Raw genomic sequence first — 24,530 nt, 5'->3', positions numbered from 1 at the left:
CAGTAGACCAAACACTGCAAATCTGTGCTGTTGTAGAAATTACGATGCTTTGGAGAGTTATGAAGGCAGCATCACATCGTGCTATGCACTGATGTGGAAACGAAGGATGTGCCCTGCGCATGCGCCCTGCTTCAGCAGAGGAATCGTGGCTCTGTTAGCATCCAGAGCTAGTAGCGGTCTGGTTGGGGGGGGACACGGTGTGGAGGAAGTCGTCCTGCGCACTGTAGGCAGAAAGATATCGGCGACTTCAAATATCCCCAGCTAATCCTTGAGCTAACCATTATCCCTCCATGCTGTCCGGGAAAGAAAGATAACAGTAATAACTCTGCACTGCCACCTCAATTAGCCACCGTGCAAGACAGATAAGGGGGACTGCGTTTTTCGGGAAGAGTCTTCCTCTCAGGCAGAAAGCAGTTTTCTGTTTTGAATATTAAGAATATAGCTGCAGCCTCGACTAACGTTACTCCTCGTAAGAATGAGGTTGCCAAGTAACAGACAATGTGCGGTGGAAGGAGATGGAAAGAAGATGGACCAAGCTCCTCCGTTCAGAAACCCTTTTGTGCACGTCTTGAAATACACCCCCCTGGAAAAGGCAAAGGTAAATTAATGTTTGTATGCGAATGATTTACTCTTACACACACTCGTTAACGTGCTGTTTGGTCGTTAAGCAGAACATTAAGACCGTAGTGCGACACATTGGAGACGCTGTCACCATCATTTAACTTGGCAGTTCTTCCTGATTGCATGTTAGTCAGCTGAGCTACTGTTAGCTAGCCAGCTAACAGTAACGTTAGCTACATACATGTTGCTTTCTTCCTCGGTCTTGGTTGGCTTGCTGCCTTCCTTTAATGCTGGTGTAAAGGGCTGAGAGGCTTTTTTTTTTGTTTGTTTGTTTTTTTTTTTAATGGTTGTTAAGCTGCAGCAACTGCACGTATTTCATACGTTTGTATAAAACGTGAAAACCAGCCCTTCTCACCCAGGAATCTGCTAAACAAGCCACTCAAATGAAATACAGCTATTTGAGCATGGCCGCCTGTCCAGGATGGGCCTAGCTTGTTGCTCTTTAACTGTTATCACAGCCATTAGAAACGTTGTTGTTGGGTAGCTTTTGTCAAAATTTCACGTTTTTGCGGGAGTAATTAAATGTGCCATTTATTGAGCACGGTGCTGTTTGCTAGCTTCCCTTGCATTTCTTGCTTTTTCTTCTTTGTGGCTTACCACGGTGCGTCCCACTCAACCAGTAACCAACACGTGTGGATGTGGAGAATGTGATGGAGAACTGACAGTCGTGTTCATTTTTTGCCCCTATCTGTAACTTTGATCCCCCTCCCTCCTTCCCCAGCTGTTTAAGTTAACAGGTTTTTGCCAATCTCGTTTACAATAAATTGGTGAATTGATTTCTATATTACAGTTTTGCAGCATAGAACAGACATGCAGCCCAGCTCTCCCTCATTGCTGTTGATAATCAGATTTAAAGCTTCCAGGCTTCCCTGCTAAAGGTGTTAACTTGCAGGCTACTTCTAGCCACTGGTTAAATATTCTTGAGCTTCATTGCCCAAACACTTAGGAAAATGTATCATTGGGGATGCAGCCTGCAGATACATTACAAGGCAGTTGTTTAAGATGTTTCTTTATCTGATTGATACTGCAGATACGATGTAAAATATTGGAACATATGGCATTCTGCACAGATGCAAGTAACCTCCTCTCATCATGTCTATGTGTAGGCCCCTGCGTTGTGGTGTTCTCTCAAACTAGGGCTGCTTATAAATTTGGAGGCCGATGTGGGGCCATTGTAGTTAACCTCATATGATCTCTCTGAATAGCTTAAATAGTTACAGGGTTCGCTGGTTAGATCCTGGTTCAATGAAACACACATTTATAAAATAACATAGGGATTCCAATGTGGTGGCCATTTTTGTTGTTTTCTGTCCATGGGCTTAAGAAGCTGTTTTCCCGTTGAACACTAAACTATTTATTTTTATGTCTGATTATGTAGCACATTCACACTAAATAAAAGACCCAAAACAATACAATAAAAAATGCAAGCAGCATGCATTCTAAAATTGCTTCATATGAGTGTATTGTGTTGGTGGACTTGAAACTGGCAACAGCTTTCCAATGTTGCAGATTTATCGTTGTCCAGCAGCGTGTATCATTACAGCACGTACATTTTTTTCATATATTGACCACCAACACGGCTACGGTAAAGATTAGTACATATTGTATGCTGTAAAGTATTATTGGTGTGGAATTGGGACAGAGCTATCAGCTATCAGTATGAGAGTTAAGTCGAATGGGGGAGCCTCATTTTTATGAATGGTGCTGCTCTGGCATTGTGGGTTTAAGTATTTTGTTACAAATAAGAATAGTGACCTAGGGAGGATCACAGAAATGTCTTTCCTCCTGGCCCATTTGACAGAGACTGAGGGGAAACAGTCATGTGGACCAAATCCAAGGGAATTTGTAGGTTTGAGGGTTTCTCCTGTAGGGCTAACATAATAAAGTCGGGGACATTATTAATGGATCAATAAGCTTAGCTTATTTATTTAGACCTATTACTATCTATTGCTATAAAAGCTTGTTCGCCACACTTTGTGATTATATATGCACATTAAAATGAACAGAGTAATGTTTTATATTGACAGCTGTTCCATATATAATGGCCAAATATTACACGCAACTCCCTCATGTTTCCCTACAGAGGTATTTCATTGTCATGTCCTTGCCAACCGTTTTTTTTTTCCAACAGCCATTCAATTTTTGTAAGCATACATGTGTTGTGACTGTACATTAAAGAAGTCAGAGAGGATATGTGCTTAAAACTTGTTTCTTGTAAACACTAAATGCTGACCCAAAAGTAGGTCCTGAAGTGATGGAATTGAGTTGCCTAGTTGTGAGAACAACTGCTTCCAGCATGTTGCGCTGGTCTTGCTTTTGCATCCACAGCAACATGAGGATGCAATCTCAACCGAAACTCTGGAGACTACTAGAGCATAACGAAGAGCTGTGCAGGAATGTGCAAAATCTAGGTATACCAGTTGGTTTTCCTGGCAAACACATTTTATACTAAATAAAGAATAAATAAAGAAGGCTATGGAATAGCCTAACAAACTCTCTTTGTAATCTTTTTCAATCTTGTCCATTAATACATAAATTACTCTTATTTGCTTTTTGTTGTGCTTGCAGTGGTGTGGGGAGTGTGAGCCTCTCTGTCGCTTTCTGTCTCACCTGTGACCAGCAGCTAAGCCCCTCCCACAGCACGTTCTTCTTCCCGTGGCATTTAACGGCTGACTACAGTATTTGTAGGTGTATATACTGCGCCGGCAGAATAGCATCCTTGGTACCTACGGTACTGTAGAAAAAACCTTTGGTATTGACTTGGTACCAAAGTATTGGTTCTCGTGACTAATCACAGTTACTGTCATGAAACCTATGAATAGTAGGCTGTAATTGTTGTGTTGTATTGTTTTTGTTTGCCAAAGATGGATAAAGTTGTCTCCAAATAATATTTTTTATAAGAAAATAATTTTGAGCTATGTCACATTTGTATTTCCGTTCATAGTGCCCACTAGGAAGGGTAACACAGATACAATTTGTCAGATAAATGCATGCCACAAGAGTATTCTTGGTGTAAGGCTATGTTACTGCCTGCAAGCATAGACTGAAGGCCTGAAAACTAATCGGCTGTTGCTGAATTAAAGACAATCCTATTTGTAACATGCAAAATTGACATTGTTGTTCATAGTGCAAGAGTCTCTGCAATAGACCATAAAATTAGGAGGAAGTGGAGACCTTTCACTTCTTTGCCAACATGTGACTTTTAGTTGTTTCTGTGACATCGGGGGTTGTCTGTAAATCTCGGAGCAACCTTAGATACTTGCAGATACTAATTAGTAAGCCATACTGTAATTCAGTAGACTGACCTTTCAATCCATATAAAGATGCTCTTGCAGTTTTTCACCTTGGTGAGCTAATTAATTGATTTAACAGAGTTGATTGGCGTAGACATAATGTGAGAAAATATTGCTGTGTTTCTGTTCCTGATGTAGGTGTATCATCAAACATTCCAGTCCTAATCTAGTTTAAAACCTAAACGTTGGTAAGGTGTCAGAGGGCAAGCTGGAAATGTTAAAGTTAATTTAATTCCCAGTATAGCTTTGAGAAGCCTAATTTACATTCCTTGTGTGATTTATTGGGGAACCCCACAAAGACCTAAATCTGTTTTGATCCTGGCAAAGCAGCAATGAGTCAATAGCTTATTCCCACACTCCATAGATCAGTATTTCTGTGGATTGGCAGCAAAAGTGGGCAACTGATGTGTTCCTCACAAGAGTAGACATACATATTCATCAGACAGAATTCTAAGGTGGTGTTTGCCAGATTTAATGCCCAGGATTGAAAAGGTTCAATAATCCCTATTATTGTGTCAATAACTGACTTGCAGTATTGCGTGCAATTAAGACCTGAGTGTGTGGTTAAAGTAAAGCCTAAAATGTCTCTACTATAAACTCGCCTTTTTTGGTTTCCTATATGATCTTGTAAGCCTTTTAAACACGTGTATGTACACTTTTTTTTTTTTTATCTTAACTCTTGTGAGCCCACAAAATATAATCATTTTATCCACTAATTAATTATTGAAATATCCATTTTGTTTGATATGCCTAGCTACTTATAACAACCGTACCAATGAGCTTGAGAAACTGAACACTGCTGCAGTCTCTCTCTGGCCTTAAACACAGTCCAATGAGGAAATTGTTCAGCCTTGTAAGAGTGAAAGATCTACATTTTGAAAACAGGAAGCCTGTACACACATCTTAACTAGCACTAAAAGAATTAAAGTTCAAGCTCTCTGTCAGAATTCTTTTTTTATTTTTTTTTTTTGGCACAGCTTCCTATTTCAGTGTGGATTGAGTCAAGGAAAGTAAATAAAATCAGACAGATCTCGTGGATTATGACCATGGTTGCGTATTTGTTCATAGATGGAAAGAAGGTACAATTATTGGCTGGCAGCTACATGATGAGCCACAGGCCTTAATAGTTTAAGAAGCCTTGGTTTGATTCAGGAAAAAAAAGAATACACACGTAGGCGGCTTTGAGGTGAGTGTGAAACTGCCATTGAAACGGCCTGTATTCACACACAGGACCGACTCTCCTAACCATTGTTTGCAAATGCAGAGTGGTTTCAGTGTTGCAGGGTCTTCGTCATCAGTGTGGCGAAAATAACAGACCGGTAACATCCGGTTCACAATTTACTGAAATTGTTGGTTTCCACTTTGTTGGTAATGCCTACAAATGGCTACACCTTAAACACAGAGTTCTAATGTTTAGGACTAGCCTGTGATTTTGATATCAAGAAGCCCAAGTTTGTTTTGTACACCATCGTTACAGTGTAGGCCCTTCCTTGGCAGCTACAGTGTATATATATATAGTGTGTGTGTGTGTGTGTGTGTGTGTGTATATGTATATGTATACATGTATATATGTGTGTGTATATGTATATATATGTGTGTGTGTGTGTGTGTGTATATATATATATATGTGTGTGTGTATATATGTATATATGTATATATATATATATATATAGATAGAGATATAGAGATATATGTATATATGTAAATAAATGGTTATTTTGCTTTCTCGTTCATTTTTAAGAACGTGACAAGCCTTGTGGCATGAATTTAGTAGTGCCTGAGTTCACTCTAACTCCTAAATAACCCCTCTGCTTTTGTAGCATTGCCTTTATTTTAATTCTAAGTGACATTCATGCATTCCTATGCTTTGGGTCTGAATAAATCTTTTAACAAATGCATTATACAGTGGATCTAAAGCATTCCCAGCAAGGCCTGTTTTATTATAGAAAAAAAGTACTTCTTTCTTGTGCAAAGCTGTATACTTGATATTTGTATAAAATGAGAACTATGTGTGGTGGACGTGTATAATTATTTCATGTATCTTAAGAGGATCTTGGGAAAGTAAACAGTTTGGAGGACTATGAAATTAGACAAAAACTAGGGTGGTGTGCCACTGCAGTAACAGTTGTTAGATTAGTAATGTCATTCTGAAACCCCCTCACCCTATACCTAACAAAATACATCTATAAATGTAGATTATACTGTCATAATTTAGACATTGTTAATGCTCAGTATATCTGTTTTTGAAAAGAGGGACATGTAAAAATTGTTACTGTAAGACTAAGTACTGTCCAACTAGTCTCCAAAAGGTTCTGCTGCTTATTGTTTATCAGTAGTTAAACAAGCAATCTTTAAATTGATTGATTTAAATTGACTACACTGTCAGACAAGAACTGTCTCTGGATAAGATAGACCTCAAGCGTCCCAGTAGTGGTTGCTATCAAGACAAATATTGACAGAAGATAAGCGCTGCTATCAGGGAGTCATAACAATCTGTAAACCATCATCATTGGCCCCAAACAATGAAGTACCAGGTTTTATCAGAGCCTTCAAGAATGAAGAATATATGCTATATGTAACATTTATATGATAATGTTAGTGTATGTGGCTATTGTCTAGTACACATAACATTTCCTGTAGGATCTCTGGTGTTTTGTATTGCTGAGCTGCAGCTAACCACTGCGATCAGAGACCATGCTAAAGGCCTGTTGTCCTCTGCGCTGTGTGGGACAGGTCTTAGCTTTATTACATGTTGGACTTTAAACTACATGCACTGTGTAGTTTTTTTCTGATGTGGTACCCTTTATTGTGTCTTTTTATAGATAGGATCAGCAACGTTCTTGTTCTCTATGTTCTTGATGACTGAAAAAAATGTGTGTTGTTGGATTTGTTTCTTTAACCCTTTTCCCTTTCTCTTTTCCTTAATCTCTTACAGATTGCCATAATGACATTCACACTGTTCCCCATCCGTCTACTCATAGCTGCATTCATGATGCTGCTGGCTTGGCCTTTTGCTTTCTTGGCCTCAGTAGGGTGCTCAGAGACCACCGTTGAACCCCAGTGCCTCTGGAGGAGGTGGGTGCTTTGCTTTGCATATATATGTGTGTTTCTGAATTATAATTCTTAAAAACAAGTAATATTTCTACATTTTCCTTGCAAAGATCATGCAGCATGTTTGTACTCGACACTGACAATGATAAAATGTTATGGGCAGATAGCCATAAAAAACAATAATGCTTTCAGTATGAATAGAGAATCGCATAGCTCAAAAATTCGATTATCATTGACAATCAGTTTCTCAGTTTTAGGGAAAAAACTAAACACAATGTGGTGTTGGATATCTCATTTTATTCTGAGTCATTCTTAGGCTTTGATAATTCAGTTTTTGGATCCCCTGTCTCAGTCTTGTTCTCCATACTTCCTGATTGTGTAATAGTCTGTCCAAGAAACTCCCACAGCAGCTACAGGTCTCCTCTTCTTAAACACTTAAAATACCACCTGAAAGGTTAATGAACATGAGTGTGAATAATAATTTTTATAGGAGACATGGGAGCATAGATGATGTTTTTAATTTAAATGTGTGGGTAAGTTGGTGAGAGAAGAAATCAAGTAGGAAAGAAAAAAAAACACAAGTAGGTTTAATGCAGTAAATTACACAAGTGGTTAGCAACCAACAACCAATATATGGATAGGAGTATTAATAGTTTAGGATAACAGATAACATTGTGTCCTGTTGGGCTTGAGCATGCAAACCACTCAACAACATTTAGTCAAATTCAAGGTTTTTTTCAGTTCACACTGTGAGGTTAGCAATCCCACATATGCACCTGTGCATCCATCATATTATCCAATGTAGGACATTTCATCCCCATCCACAGTTTAAATGAAAAGCACCCCTCACACATGCATGTTATTGTTTCCAGACTGGTGGACATAATTCTGAAGATCATCATGCGGGTCATGTGGTTTGCGGGAGGTTTCCATTGGATGACTGTGAAAGGGCGAAGGGCATTGCCTGCAGAAGCACCCATCCTCACCCTGGCACCCCACTCTTCGTACTTTGATGCCATCCCAGTCACGATGACAATGGCTTCAATTGTCATGAAGGCAGAGAGCAAGGATATACCTCTCTGGGGCAGTAAGTAACACCTACAATGATATATTGCTGTCATTGCTACCTCTATGACTATGACCTATATTTTGAGGGAGAGAACAGCTGATCTAAGGACTCCAGTCTAAAAAAAAAAAAGTGGTCTTGATTCACCATGACAGCATAAAAAAAATCTATTTGACCAAAGTACAGAATGTCGATGCATAGACACAGTTTTTACCCAGGCTTCTCCAGGGAAGGTTAAGTATATACAGTAAGTACCTTGTGTTGTGATGTGCTCTGAGGCAGGCAAAGCCACTTTGTAAAGGGCAGGTCACAACAGTTCCTCTGGTTTTGCTGCTGTATCAGTAAAGGGGATTGCCCAATCTACTTTGCAGAATTCTTTTACTCGAGTTGAAGCCAAATACGGCTAATTTCTTGAGCAGTAGCAGACCAGGAAATGTGTACACAAACACACAAAAATACTCACTCCTTGCTAGTAGTAGTGAAGTTATTTTCTGAAATGAAGACCTTCTGATTTGTCAACTGTGACTCAGCAAGTTAATTCTGTGAAAAACATTTTTCATTCATCTTCAGTTTTGCAGTGTTGTGATATAGTCCTGATGACACTTTTAAAGTCATAAAACCACCCATTACTTATGTTCCTCTCCAGATAAATGAAGACTGATACAGGAAAATAATTAATAGTAACTCAGCATTCTTAAAATACTGCTTCAGCTCTGAACCTGAACCATAAAAAAAAAGTTTGTTTTTATTATGTCACTCAGGTGGAGAGCATGGAGACTGAAATCCTACCTGAACCTGTTTTAACCTGCATCTCTGACTTAGTTCCTACCAATCTATTTATTCATATCAGAAAAGCTGGTATTTAGTTACCACTGCCAGTGATGGATTCCACCAGCAGCAGAACCAAGATAGCTAACTGGAGCTATTGTCTATGCACCACCCAAGGCCATGTGCAAAGGCCAAGTAGGCCTTGCTCAGTTGCAGCCAGTACACCCACCAGTGTAACAGCAGATCCTATTAACTAGCTTGCAAGTTCACTTACCTTTCTTGTTGCCAGTTTAGGTATTTGTTCTTATGTGCTTGGCAGCAGGATATACAGTAAAAGGCTGTGATGTGTTCTTTTAGCCCTCCTCTCTCCTCCTCCTGCTCTGCCTATTAAGTCAGTAATTAGCCTCTTTGTTACCTTCAGGCTGAGTGAAACTTGCTGTTTATTCTAGTTGTACTTGTATTGTAGGACACACTTGCATATTGTCATTATTGTCAGCAACATGCGGTCAGCTCAGATGATGTTTTGAAGCAACCTAAACACTGGATACCACTTTTGTTACAGTTTATTTTTGGTGTGCCCGGACCCTGTACACTGAGCTGTCCTGAAAATGTTAAAAGGTTATCCACTAATATCGGTTCCAAATTTAGTTTGAGTTGTCCTGTTGGCCTTGCAGGAACCAGGCACCAATGTCTGGCCAAGCAAGTGGAATCCAGAATAAGCATTAAGAGCTGATCAGCCACAGTGACGTGTGTAGAGTGTCTCTCAGGGTACTAGCTAGAGCCCTAATCCCTCCCTGTCGGCAGACAGCTCACCGTTGGAATCAATTTCTTCTTTTCATGGGCTCACTCTTGTCTTTCTTCATCTTATTTTATCCTCACTTTCCTTAACTTGTTGTGTCTCTTTCTTTCTGACAGTCTCAGGGCTACCAGGAACACTACTCTTTTTAATTTTATATTGTATTGATAAAGTTGAGATGTACAAGAAAATGCTTCCAGTATCTATAAAACCCCTGCAAACCTAAGCCTTTGTCTGATCACAGGTTTCATTTCCTTGTCATTTTTGTCTTTGTAGTTCAGCTATGCTTAACAGGTCTCAGATCCAAGAGATGTCAACAATCTATGCCTTGCATATTGTTGTTGTCATTTAGCTCTCCTTTCACAATGTGCTAACTTTGTGTCCATTGCATTACTCTGTTTGTCTGATCCCTCATAAGGTTTTCATGTACACAATCAAGTGTCTGGGCTATGGGAAGGGAAAGTAACAGAAATGGTGTTACTCCAGTGATAAAACCTTTAACAGGTTGTCACATTGTTCTAGAGAAAAAAATCAAGTTTTATTATAGTGTAGTAGTGAGTGGACTATTATGGGTACAACAGTCTGACTTCAATCTGGTTGTTGCAGTTGTGTTTTGTTGTAAAAATGGTCTGATCTGGCTAGTTCAGGCAAATACAAAAATTTACAAAAAAATAAATGACATTGAGATATCATCTAGCCCCACAGTACAGCTGAGTTTACATAAGCACATTTAACTAATAGCAATCAATGTGGATTTAATCTATTGATGGTCCACAATTTGTGCATTAGAGGGTGACTGTATGTGTAAATTTATGGATTTCAAGTTTTAAATTCTTAATAGTTGATCATAATCAGCTTAGTCAGTAGTTTCAGACTAGCCCATTCTGGCCTAATCACCCCACTGGCCTCTGAAACCCTGACCGGATTGTCAGCGTTGCAGCTGGAACTACCTTATTCCTAGCCAACAATTACAATCTTGCATTTGTAATCATTATGTGAGACTCATCTAACTTATGTGAGGAACACATGACCATGTGTTAAAAACAGAAGATGCATCATCTAAATAAGACAATGTTGATGCTTTTTTAACACATGTACTTCTACTTTCTACTTCTTCACCACTGTGCAGCTCTGTTGTGGAGTGAACACAGTGTTTTGTTTAAGAACACCATTAGAGCGGTGGTTGATGTAAACAGGAGCTTTGCTCTCTTCCGTGGCCGGTGTTTCTTAGGCAGCACAGTGATGTGTTTATGCTACTGAATGAATTGCTTTAAAATTCTGATCATAATGTTCATTGAAAATATTTATTGTTTGAGGCAAATAAGATGTCTCTATTACCAGCCTAAGGAACCAAGGGAAAAGGTCTAAGTCAGAGTCTCCCCCCCCCACCCATCCCACCCATCCCACTCCACTAAACCACTAACTGCAGTAGATAAAGATCATGCAGAGACGTTTAAGCTGCTTGTCTCTGTATTTATTTGTATTTTCTCTACTCTTTCCCTGCTTTTGCTTCTAGCTTTGATTAAGTACATCAGGCCAGTGTTTGTATCACGGTCAGACCAGGACTCCAGAAAGAAAACTGTGGAGGAGATCAAACGCAGAGCCCACTCTGGAGGGGAATGGCCTCAGGTAAAGGGATGGAAATTTTTGTGCAACCCTACAAAAAAACTTGTATAACTTGCATATGTTTGTGGGCACACATACACACAACAGCATCTGATTACAATATTAATACACTTTATTTGAATGTTTTTATGACTTTCTGCTGAACAAAAGGACAACAATATTACCATCTTGAACGTTTTAAAACTTTGATACACTGACTAGTTTTTATTAAACCGAGCCAATTTAAAAACAAATGCAAACATTTTATCTGCACAAAAGACCTGTAAGGCTACAACTGTAACCATGGTTCTCTGATAACATGAGTGAGGTATGGACATCCCTGAAATGGAAAAAGCTACAGACAAATGGACATTTTACTAGTGTGTTGCAGAAAACATTGCTAACTAAGTGCGCATCTGACTTAGAACAACTTGCAACATTATGCAAGCACACAATACACAAATGACACGTTTTCAAAATGCTTTCTTTTTTCCTTTTTCTTTTTTAATATATGAATCATTCCTTCTTTCCTCCAGATCATGATTTTTCCAGAGGGAACATGCACCAATAGATCCTGCCTAATCACCTTTAAGCCAGGTAAAGCTTTTCCATCAATGTTTTTCCTCTTCTTTAACTTTCCTCTCTTTTCCCTCCTCTGGAGTCACGCTGCCAGCTGTTTACTCATTGCATGCACTGATATGTCATACTCAACCTGGTGGGCATAATGACTTATTATTTAATAAAAATACACATTAGATTAATGCCTTAGCTTTAAGTGTGTGGTGTGATTTTAATTGTTGAGAAATAACAACTAAAATCATTGTTGGCATTCCTAAGGTTTTAATTATGATGTGAATGTTTCAGTCTAATTTTAACCTGAAGCTGGAAGATAAACACCTCTGATATACAAACGATAAATGGGTAGTAATAGGTTTGCATAATTTGCTGTATCTCTTGCTGATGGACTTCATTTGGCAGATTTATGCAAACAAGTGCATTTATATTTCTGAATTTGTTACAATGTTTTTGGCTGACAGTAAAATGTAATTATCGGATGCACTTTATCAAATTGGCAATTAATATTCTAATTTGTGTGCCCTTGTTTACCAATGTATTTAACCAATTTATGGTTAATGTAGATGTGTCAAATTGAAATACATCTTGTATGTCTTCTTCACTCTTGCAGGGGCCTTCATTCCAGCTGTACCAGTGCAGCCTGTGGTGATTCGTTACCCTAATAAACTGGTAAGATTGCTTAAAGCACAGTTTAATGTGCAAAATCACAAACACAGTTTTCAAGTAAGCAATTATATAATATTTGTTTGGTACTGAAACTTTGTATTCAAACAGGTGGTGGATAGAGTCAGAGAGACTCAACACCTGTCTCTCCTTATTTACAAGTTAACTTTGTGACAAATTACAAAAATAATTGTTCAAACAATGGTTTTCATAGATACTAGTCAGTGACCCAACATCTGCACACTGATCCCCACCAACAATGCTCTATTGTCTGGTCTTACTTTCATTTAGCAGATAGTAGCCTATAATACAAATGATTAGGATATGTAGCAGGAACCCAACTATATCAACATAAACGAGATCCATGTTATGGGAAATATAAAGTCAAAACCTAATAGTGACAGTGGTTGGTGATTCAATTATATAAAGGACATGCATTACTAAAATGTTAGTATTCTTAGTTCTATGATCAATTTCAAATGGGCTTTATTGTGTGTGTCTGTATGTATATTATGAATGTAGCCTGCTTGGCATCTGTCTCACTCAGTGGGTAGGTAAAGATCTTGCCGGTCACATGGTGGGAAGAAAGATATTGCAGATATATATAGTATCCATGAAGGAGAAAATGTTCTGAGTAATGCAGAAGCATTTTGCAAACTCAGCAGAATCTCATACAGTACTGTGAGAACACTTTGTGTCGTGGTCATATTTTGTAGTTTTTGATGGTCAGGTTATACTCGGACATTATTACTTTGTTGGAAATCAGAAGGGTTCATACCTAGTGCCCTTACTTGATGGCAGAGTGAAAAGTCAATTGTCATAGAGGGGGGGGGAGACACACACGATATTGGTTAAATATGGGCAGCTGGTGGTGGCAGCTAGTGGTAATAATGATTAATGGTTAATCAACAATTTGCAAAACTAATTTCACTGAGAGATTCTAAGAATCCCTGCCGTATCAGTCCATGTTGACATTTTCAGGACCTGGACATAAAACCAAATTTCCATACAGTTTGGATGCACCTCCCATAATCTCAGCAACACTGACTGCCTAAGGGGCATCCATGAATGGCTTTTCATACTTTACATGCGGGGAATGGTACAAAAAGTTTTGCTACCTACTGTCGGGTGATGGGATTAAAACAGTGTCGGTTGGTAAATAGGCTGAACCTAAATTTAAAACCAAAGATAAATGCCTTGATATTTACTATTTAAGCCAGAAAAGCACAATCAGTGCCATCAGAAGTCACACTATATCTGTCTGCATGGTGCTTTGTTCACTGATAGACTGTGGCTGCTCACACTCCAGAGGTCCACAGATATCATGTGGGTCTGTAGTCTGTTTAAAGGCTTGGTAATCAGGTCGAGTATGGTAGTTATGTAGATACAACATGCCACAGGCATATAGGACCCGTGGCCACAGCAGCATTTCTGAGTGACTGTATTATTTTGTTTTATTTATGAATATCAATCATTTACATCTGTTTATTTAATTTGTAATTCAAATTTATATAAAGGTAAAGCTTTAATTGAGAAGCTTGAGTTTCAAGTTTCAGCAACTTTGTGCTAGCCTACAGGAGTTTATCAGCTTCCTTCACCACTACATTCAGTGTAGAACAATGGACTCTTCATTCAGTAGACACCTACTGGCAAGCCATAGAGGCTGATTTAGTTGAAGTTGTTTCAGTCTGGTTAGGAGAAGAATTCAGTGAAGCATGCACAGCAACTTTCTGATGGCCTGACTGGGAATCTGGCTAATCATGATATGATTCAGAAGGCAAGTCCAATGCATTGCCCAGGCTTGTTAGTGAGGCTGTGGAAAGCCAACTTCAACTGAGGACACTGTGAGAAGGAATTGTTTGAGGATCTTATGAATCCAGCATACCCGTGCCGTCTTATACTGGCTGAGGTAGTGCTTAGATGTTCTGCAATATTTGAGGTCAGTTGCAGAAATCACAATTGTTACTAAAGTGCATGTTACTGTGTTACATGCTCTTTAGTAACTCCACTTTTTGCAATAGCCTGATTTCAGAACTGTCCATGTAAAAGCAGGTTTTCTTTTTAAGTTAAAAAGATTTTTAAAAAAAAACCCAGTTAAAGGAGCAATGTGTAAGCTATGGGAAGACTTATAGTTCATCAGTGTTTAAACATTTAAAAAAAAAAGAGCATTATCTATAGAATCTGAAGAGGTAACAGCTATGACATTTTTAACTTTTTATATTGTATTTTACATTTATTTCATCTAGTTTGTATTTCTATTATGGTTTATATGTTTGATTGATTGATGGACGGCTATGTAATGTGAGGTATCTACTGAAATGGACACGCTAACCAGTTAGAAACTATTAGCTGTTGCATGTAGTCCCTTATTTTACGAAGAGAGGCGATAGCTTGCCCACAGACAGCTGCTAGTGTCGGGGTCCCCAGGCTACTGAGGCTGTGGGAGCGCTATAGAGAGACAAAAAAGGCAGACTTAGACTTTCTTGAGGAATAAACATCCATAGTCAGGGATGAGATGTTTACAGACGAGATGGAGAGTTTATTTTTTAAACTTTTGAGATTAAAAAGCAGATTTAGCGTCACTCTTGTTTCCCAACCTGACAGTATCATTTTAAAAATTGCCATCATCGCGTTGTTATTTTTCCATCCTTGTCATCCATTTATTGCAATCAGATCACAGCAAAATCTGTTTATTTTGGATTCATTCTGCTGTAATGATAGTAACTGAATTTTAAGTGACTTGCGTGGATAAATAAACGAGCCCACGGTCATATTGTAACTACTTGGCATTACTGTCATGAGAGTTTGGAAAGTTAACTGTCAATGTTTGAGGATATTGCAAGGTTTATTACACATGTCCAGTGTAAGCAATCGGTGTCATGGCTTTAAGGGTGGAGGAGGTGAAATGCTACCCCCTATTGTTTTGGATCATGTGGCCAGGAATTCCACATTACTTCTTTAACACAAGTATGTTTCTGTTTAGGAGACCTGTGTACTTACCCATGTAAACCCTTGAGCTGGGATTTTAAATGTCCACATTTAAAATAACTCCCACATTTAAACACCTGTTCTCATATTTAGGGCAAGAACAACTGTTTTTTTATTATGTTTTTAATAATGCCTTGACTTCATGTACTTTTTATAGGACACAATCACATGGACGTGGCAAGGGCCTGGAGCGTAAGTACACAGTTTCTTCATTTTGTATATAGTGTGCTTCATTTTGTACTTGCTGTTAAGTTACAGTTGAACACGTATTTGAATTCTGTATTTTTTTTTAAAGTAAAATTCATTCTGTTAAATAAACCCCTATGTAAGCTCAAATATGCAAATATTGAAACTTGATATTATAAATGAATAATTCACTCATTCAGCATGCGGGTGCACATCATCAACCACACTGTACAGGAAGATAATTATTATGGCAATACAGTCTATAAATAAATCTACGAATACATTTCTGTAGGCTAGTGTGTGATAGTGTCTGTCTCCGCTCTTCTTATGAATAATAATAATAATAATTATTATTATTATTATATTTTTATTTTTATGTATTAGATTTGTTTGTAACCAGAGCACAATGACTGGTTCTTAAATTACACTCACTATCATGTATCATAGTAAAGGTCATTGATTACATTCTACCTCTCAAGTGGAGGGTACTATTTTGGAAATGAACATTGTGGTCTGAACCAGAATCTCCACAATGAGATCTCAAATAGACTGGAAGCAGATTAGTTATGGCTGGAGGAAAAAGACTGTCCTTGTTATCTGTCTCTGTAGTTTCCTCAGAGTACTATGTCCTGTTTTGGTTTAGCTTCCATTATTATGCTGGGTCTCCGCATGCAGTACGCTTCCCAGCTCAGCTGAACAGAATTATAAAATGATTTTCTAACTAAAAGTCCAAACGATATACACAAACTCAAGCATGTCCATATCAAGTATTAATAAGAGACATTTCCTTCCTAATGGGTCATAGTACGTTTGATAGTAATACCACATTCACATATGTATTCATACCCTTTGCTCTGATGCTCTAAATTGAGCATGGTGCATAAAATACTAAGAAGATTTGTTTGTAAAAGTAATATAAATTATGACCTGTAAGTTTTGCTTATCTGAATAAATGAGCAAAACTGGGATTTACTGATGATGTCCTGTTATTATCCAGGTTTGAAATCTTGTGGCTGACACTCTGCCAGTTACACAACGAGTTTGTAATTGAGGTAAGTGTTCTCTCCACATACTGCATACTGCAGTATTTACAGTACTTACTCCAGTATTTTCCAAAACATGTGTGCAATATCAAAAGAGGCTCCCTATCCTTATCTACGTACGGACTCATAATTATTCTCCTATCTCGGTTTTAAGTATTCTTAACTTCATGCAAGGGAAAAAAAATAGTTGTCCTCAATAAATTTAATATATATATATATATATACTTGTAAATACATATACACATAATTTAATGAATATTTCCATGCATACATATAGATGAAAAAATCTCGGACTTTTGCCTAATTAATCAACTTTGCCCCTCTCTGCAGTTCCTTCCTATCTACACACCATCAGAGGAGGAGAAAAGGAACCCTGCTCTCTTTGCTATCAATGTGAGACGTGTCATGGCTAAGTGAGTTCAAATTTGTTGCAGTTCATCCTTTGAATATATAAAAAGCAGAGCTGAGTTATTACTTGATACCTCATTTATGTTATTCACATAAAACCACCCAACGCAACATACAGTACGTTTGTTTTGTCTGTCTCAGTAATTGAGAGAGTTCATCTCTTGCATAGATTGTTTAATGCCGCTTTTACATAGAGCAAGGGAAGACATATGTTTGCTGTTTCATCAACAAAGTCAGATCCTGTTATTTAGCCAAGTTTTTACAAACTTTTTTTTAAGAAACATTTTAATTTACTTGATTTTTGATTTTGAGTATTAATCGTGTGTAAGTTCATTACTGTCATCCTGCTTTGAGTATGACTCCTGATCTAATATTCACATTATATACTATCCAATGTTGATTCATACAGATTTCATATAAACTCTCTCAGGCAGTACTCAGGTTACAGTTACTACCTGTGTTCTCATACACTCCCATACTCTTTACCATTTTAACCCTAGAATGAGAAACTTAGGTTCTGCAGATGGACAAAAAAGCCTACTGGCTGCTACTGTTACTACTGAGCCTTAATCAATTTTTGTATTGATTTGCACATACTGATGTCCTGTCATTGTCTCCTCTGTGCTCTCCTCAGAGCCCTAGGGGTACCCATCACAGACTATTCATTTGAAGACTGCCAGCTGGCCATGGCAGAAGGCCAGCTGAGACTGCCAGTCGACACCTGTCTGCTGGAGTATGCCAAGCTCGTCAGGAGACTGGGGTGAGTCACTTAAACCTTCCAATGCAATGCTCCCACCAAAGAGAGCCAAAGAAGGGGCAAAAAGGTGAGACAGGGGCAAAATACTCACCTAACACAGCTGGGACCCGGATTCAGTTTCTGGCAGTGGCATTTCGGCACGGTTATGCATTCCAACAAACGCAACTGGTCATATGCACGGGTGGGAAGGCAGTTGGGGATTGTGTCCTTGTCAGTGAGCTAGTGACTGGTTGGTCAGGTGCCTGCACAGGTGGGGATCTAGAAGGGGATAGTGTGAATCTCCACACGGTACAGTTATCTGGTGAAACTCCTCTCTGGCACATAAAAAGAAGAACTGGCAATGTAAATTGGAGGAGGTGCATGATTGTCTACTCCCTCCCTGGTCCAACACTTGGCAGTGACAAGCACCGCGGACAGAGAAAATGGGGGAGGTGGTAGAAAACAGGGAAGGAAAGAATGTAAATAGGATGGACGAAATACTGAAAACAATTCAATATAATGCAGCTTAACAAAGAAGTTAATGCAACTCCAGGGTACAGTCTTGAAAAAGATCACTCACTGCTGCACTCACTGTATGGTTTTCATTCTTTTGCTTTTTTCTTTCTTTCTTTCCTTCTTTATTTGATTGTAGCTTTTGTAAATATCCTTGTTGACACTATGGCCAAGTAATTAATTAACATAAAGTATCTTCCCCTTGCTGTCCCAGGCTGAAACCCAAGAACACAGAGAAGGTTCTGCAGGAGTACGGGAACAGAGCCAGGAAGCTGGAGGGACAGAAGCTGGGCTTGGATGACTTTGCTCAGTTCCTTGATGTGCCAGTTTCAGACATGCTGCGAGACATGTTCGCTCTTTTCGATGAGGTAAAGACGATGGAGATTTTTCACTCACAACTCTCTAGTCTTCCTCAGTGACCATTACTTAGTAACGTTGTGTCTCTTTCTTCATGATGACTTTCACATTGTCATACTTGCATCCACTGCAAAAATAGAACTGCAGTACAATAATATAGTTGCAATATATAACTAGAGGTTTAGTATGTATGTAGTAAGCAATCTCTGCTTCAGTTTAGGACTTGAATTAATTCCAAGTTGTGAGTTGATAAAGTGCTTCTATAAAAACACTGACAAGCCTGGAAGCTCGACTGAATACAAGATGCTTTTTGTTGAGACTAATCACAGCACCTTGCTTTTCATTCTGGGATACATTTGCAGCATAGTACCCAAACAAACAATAAAGGTTTTATTGCAGCAATGTGTTCATGACCTAAACAACAATCAGCTGCAGCTCCTTTTGGGAAATAAATAAATAAGTAGTCTTGTTCACATCCTCTGTCTTCATCTTTCGTAACATCTTGTTTTCCCTTTTTTTTTTTCAGCACGAAGATAACTGCATGGATATAAGAGAATATGTGATAGCCTTATCTGTCGTATGCAGACCTGCCAGAACTCTGGAAACGATGAAATTGGCCTTCAAGGTATGTTCTATTTCAGGTTTTACACTTCTCTAAACCACCAGGCAGAATAGAGTTTTCTGTGCTTGCTCAACATCAGCATGACATTTGCAACATTAAAATGCCACTTACTGTAGGTTGTCTGGTGTTTTGAATTGCAGAGTGATTAAATTGCTCTTTCCATCATTAGTGTGTAGCATACTGACACATTAACACACACCTTTTCACATGTTCATGCCCAGATGTTATGCATTTCATTACGTCAGATGAAGTGTGCATTCATGGGTTATCATTGCAACCGATCGCTGTGGCTTCTTAGAAACCAAACCACTCGAGTTTGAGTCTTCTTCATGTTTCACTTGAATTGCTTCTCCTAATCCTTAAAATTGAGCAAGTTCTCTGACCTTAGGGCTCATGAAACCCATTGAGTACACATTTATTATGTATAATACCACCAATTATTTCAGATAAAGGGCTCTCTGTTAACAGTTTAACTGGCTCTTAATCTGACAACCCTGTCAGTGTTACGTTAAAAAAAAAAAAAAGAGAGAGATGGCATCAGCATTTCTTCCCATTGTATTTTCTCCAGATGTTTGAGGCAGACGAGGACGGTGCCATCACAGAGATGGAGTTGGCAGTTATCCTGAAGACTGCTTTAGGAGTGACTCACCTCAGCGTGTCGCGTCTGTTTACTGCCATCGACAAAGAAGACACAGGGAAGATCACATTTGGTAAGAATAAAATAAATAAATATTTCTGTATAGAATATATGATTTAATCTTTGCTTGGTCATAAGAGTAGTAGAAGTGGCCTTTTTCATCCTCTCATGCGGAGCACTAGATTAAAAAAAACAGGCCACTTCAAAGTGCAGTCTCTCTCTTGGCATTTTTTCAGGCTTTGTTTCATACCTTTGTGTCTGGCGCCCTCTTGTGGTTTTTCTACAGACAAGTTCAGAAGCTTTTTGGAGCAGCACCCGGACTTTGCTGAGGACTACCTGTACACAGAAAACACAGGCCTCCACAGCGGTCCCTGCCACCGTCACCAAATAAAGCCCAGCCTGTCTATCCCGAATCTGCAAGGCACTGCCACCACCAAAACAGCTAACGGTATCTGCCCCGACTTCAGCCCCAACGACCATGGCACAATAGCTGGACTCCTCAAGAAAGACAACTAAGAAGGTTTAAACATGTAGTGGGAGAAAGAGACACCTCTCCTGGTGAGACGGTGTTGTGTAGGAGGGGGGGCAGAGGGGCAGAGGTTAGTTAGTTACTTGTTTGAACAGTAAGGGACTATATTTCAGTAATCACAACTACAAAAATGAAGAAGTTTACCGTACCCTTTTTTTATTAGTATTGTGTCCATGAAACGTCAAAGGTTATTTTCAGCCTGGTAACGGTTTATTTTGTTGTAAATTCCCTCTTTTATTTTTCTTCTTTTTTCTTGTTTTTTCATAGCAAGGATCGTCAAAATGCCAAACACTGGCTGTTCCAGATACAATGCTTGAATACTTGAAGGGCAGGCACTTACAAAAATTCCTGGGGCAAATGTTTCTTTGATGTTATTTTCGTTTCCCTCCAGCATAGTACTGACGTGCATGTTTCTAACATGAGGGAAGCAAGAAAAAAACAAAAGCCCTGGACAGCGAAGTCTAATTTTTAGTGAAATCTCTTCTCCTTTTTTAATTTTTTTTTTTGGTAACTTTTATCTATATTCTCTCTTTAATGGTAGCTGCCTTTTTTAACTGAAAGTGCAGAATGCATGGGCTCATGTTATTTTGAGCAGTATTGTGGATTATTCGTTTAAAGAAGGAAGACCTGAGGGTACCAGTGACAATTGTGTGAGTACTCGAAGTGTTGAGCTACAGTAGCCACATTTGAGGTGAACTCAGGTCTTCGTGAGTTGACAGTCATCATTGCTACGAGCCTATCGTGTGTGGGAGACACATAAAATGATATATTTGATTTAGCTCAGGGTTTCAGTGACAAAAATGAAAAATTTTACTTGTATGATGTCATCATTTTTGACGCTCACTGGGTTATGCGCATGTCTTTATTTTCTTAGGACATCAGTACTCCTCTGCCCAGTTATTCCTCAACTTCACCGATGTTCACCAATGTTATTAAATTCAAGTGTCTTTTTTTTTATTGTTGAAATTACACAACGTGGACCAAAAATGCATTGGGTGATTTAACGTCACCTGTCTTGTTTGTACTGTCCTTTTCAGTCAGTGGTGTAATGGCGATAAGGGGGACGGGACGGGGGGGGGGATTCACAATGTGTAGCCACTGAAAGCACATTAAGTTAGGTGGCTTTGTTGGGTATTCTAAAGGCAAGGTCATACTACTTCCCTTTCTGCCTTACACTGCTACATTTTTTTTTTAATCATTCCTACTTTTTCACAACAGTCAGTCAGTCTGAAATTCCTATTCCAGTGTGTGGGGACGGATGTAGTAATTTAACATCGGCCCCTTGGTAACCTGTAAATTGGACCTTCATGGTATGTTTCAGACGTGCATGAAAGGAACTGTGTGCCGTTTTTATTCAGTGTTAGATTCAAATTTAATTTGAGGGAACTGGAATTGAAAAATATCCAACTGTGGTTTATGTCTTGTTGTTAAGTTTTTGCTAATGGTGGTCTAATTGGCACAAAAATAGTTGTCACTGAATGTGATTTTAATTACTTCTTAGAACACTGACATGCAGCCTGTAACCATTAAATGTGTTAATAATCACAGGCCGGGTGGGCCTATGCTTTTTCAAATTTGATTATAATGAAGAAATACTTTCCAAAAAAACGAATTTCTTATTCTCAAATCAGGCAAATAGTGGAGCTGTTTGTCAGCCCTTAAATTATTTATTTTAAGACGGTTATCTTGATTGATACTGGGAAGAAGAACTAAACAATTTTCCCCTGAAATTTTGTAATTTGTCCTTTTTTTTTTGTCTGAAGATCTGAAAATACAATCAACTTTTTGATGCTCATTTCAATCATTTGCCAACAAGTCATTGGCTTGTTTTCATCTTCTTTCTGTCTGGAAGCACACAAAATAAAAAGAAAACATTAAAAAAACATAAAATGAAAGTTAGATTAAGCTCTTCTCAAAATGCACAGTGCTTTTTTTTGGACAACAAGTTGTTAAAGGGAATACCTCTGTTAGAATCGGTGTGTAGCCAGATGTACTCGGGATCTGTGCATTCATGGTTTCATCTTTTGTTTATGGATATCACATAAGGATTTACAACTTTTTTTATTTTTTATTATTATTCTATAAGTTCATCATGTCGGTGAGCTTCACATTCCCACCACATTCATGACCATGCATACTGTACATGAATCCCCATTATGGCTTTCAGTGAAGCAATATTTCACATCTCCTAAGCCTTCTCAAGATGTATGCTTTTGAAGAGTTCTGATATGTATTTTGAATATTCCAAATGCAGGACATTTTGTGAATTTTTGATATACGTATATGAATGATTTTTATTTTCACTGCCATGACAAAGATCTGTGATCTTCTCTCCTGCAGATTGTATTGATGGTAAAAAATGAGCCACATTTTCTTTTTCCTTTTGTATAATACTGCAATTGTTTTGTGCTGTATTCCTCCTACACAGTGTAAAGTTTTATTGTTGTTATATTATTACTATTATCGCTGAGTTGACTGCTTAGAAACAAAATGCAGATTTCTTATGGAAACCGATAGCCTTGAATCTATAGAATTTTTATGCTAAAAAAGAGAATGTATAGACAATCTTGTCACAATCAGAAGCTACTCAAAGCGCTGATCTCCAGTGGACATTTTCCGAAGCAATCATGGTTTTCAAATGTACACTTTTTATCCTGTTTGAACCCTCTCTCCATTGACTTTTTTTTATGTTTAAGCAGTGCAGGTTGAAATTGTGAGTGTGTCGGGCCTTGAGGTGATGTCTGCCACCACATGACGGGCCGCAATTGCACAAACACTGTAGACTGTACACACACACACACACACACACACACATAAAATAACACGTTCAATCACAATCCTTTAGTATTTCCCCCTTACTGCTTTTAAATTGTATGTATTTGTGCTCGCACTTTAGATTATTTTCTTTATTTCTGTAAAGAAATGTCACATTGCTTTAAAGCATGGTAAGTTTGTAGGGTCAGTATTGCAGCTCCATTTTGTTAATATGAACAGTTTTTGCTTTCATATACTTGCTGCAATAATGGGAGCACAGAGGAAGTTAGGGATCACACATTAAAGGAGGCTGACCGCTCTAAATTTTGTTTCATACTGTAAGAATTAGTTTAAACCCACTTTTTAGACCTACTTTTCTGCTTTGTCTCAGGATTGTGGAAATTTTGTAGCTTGAAATGACTTTGTAAACTCGTAGGACTTGGCAACAACATACAGATTTGAATTGTACCGTGGAATGGATAAGTATTAAATGTAATCCTAAGTGATGTGATTTTTACAGCAGGTGGTTAACTATACAATTCAGTCTGTATGTATGAGGGAAACCATACTGTTTTTGTACATAGGTGGGGAATATGATTGTGAATTACAACTGAAACAAAGAATTAATATTCAAGACCTGACCTAGAATGAAATGTATTATGCCACAGCAACCCCACATGCAACGGTGTTTATTTATTTTAAACAGATTTCCATTTGAACATCTGAAGGATGATATTATATTTCATCAGCAAGTCAAATATGTGCATTTATTTATATATATCTATATATAGATATATATCTATATCTATAGATATAGATATAGATATATATTCAATATTTACATTCAGAACAATTCCGCATTGGGGCTGTATAAAAATACTGGGTCCATTTCTTTTTCACACTTGTTTCACTCCCCTTTATTTCAAATACCTCAATAGAGGTCACTCTCATTTTTATACTTGCTGTCAATCTGAGAAAATGTAAACCTGCAAGAGATGAACTTGTATTTATGCTACTGCTGCCTGCTTACCACAGTTTGTCCCGTAATGAGCCTAAGACGAAAGACTTGTGTACTCTGACAGAGCGATAGTGTCTTTCTGATGGCTTATTGTCTGTGGACCAAGAAACTGAACTCTGTTTCTCTGTAGCTTTACTTCCTGTCTTTTTCTATACTCAACAGGTTTTATTTTGTTAATGCATTTTGATTATGAAGAGTCATGACTGCAAGCTACTTTGAATTTGTCTGTTCAGGACTACTATGATGTAACTTGTTAATGTGACTCTTGGATTGAATTAAAAAAAGAAACGTTAACACACA

The 24,530-nt window shown here is 38.2% G+C and overlaps 1 protein-coding gene across 1 annotated transcript; it reads left to right on the top strand.

Moving 5' to 3' along the window:
- The first annotated feature begins 149 nt into the window (after positions 1–149).
- Positions 150–24,530, top strand: LOC127366923 (lysophosphatidylcholine acyltransferase 1). The gene is made up of 14 exons (XM_051406375.1): positions 150–598; positions 6,850–6,989; positions 7,838–8,052; positions 11,112–11,224; positions 11,737–11,797; positions 12,387–12,445; positions 15,585–15,619; positions 16,611–16,665; positions 16,987–17,069; positions 17,699–17,824; positions 18,528–18,681; positions 19,197–19,295; positions 19,861–20,002; positions 20,216–24,530. Exons 1-14 carry the CDS (start codon positions 476–478, stop codon positions 20,443–20,445), a joined length of 1,635 nt encoding a protein of 544 aa, XP_051262335.1. The 5' UTR covers positions 150–475; the 3' UTR covers positions 20,446–24,530.

Source organism: Dicentrarchus labrax, unplaced genomic scaffold, assembly GCF_905237075.1.
Source record: "Dicentrarchus labrax unplaced genomic scaffold, dlabrax2021, whole genome shotgun sequence".
In the NCBI taxonomy this organism is placed as follows: Eukaryota; Metazoa; Chordata; class Actinopteri; family Moronidae; genus Dicentrarchus; species Dicentrarchus labrax.
This window is presented reverse-complemented; position numbering and strand designations above follow the sequence as displayed.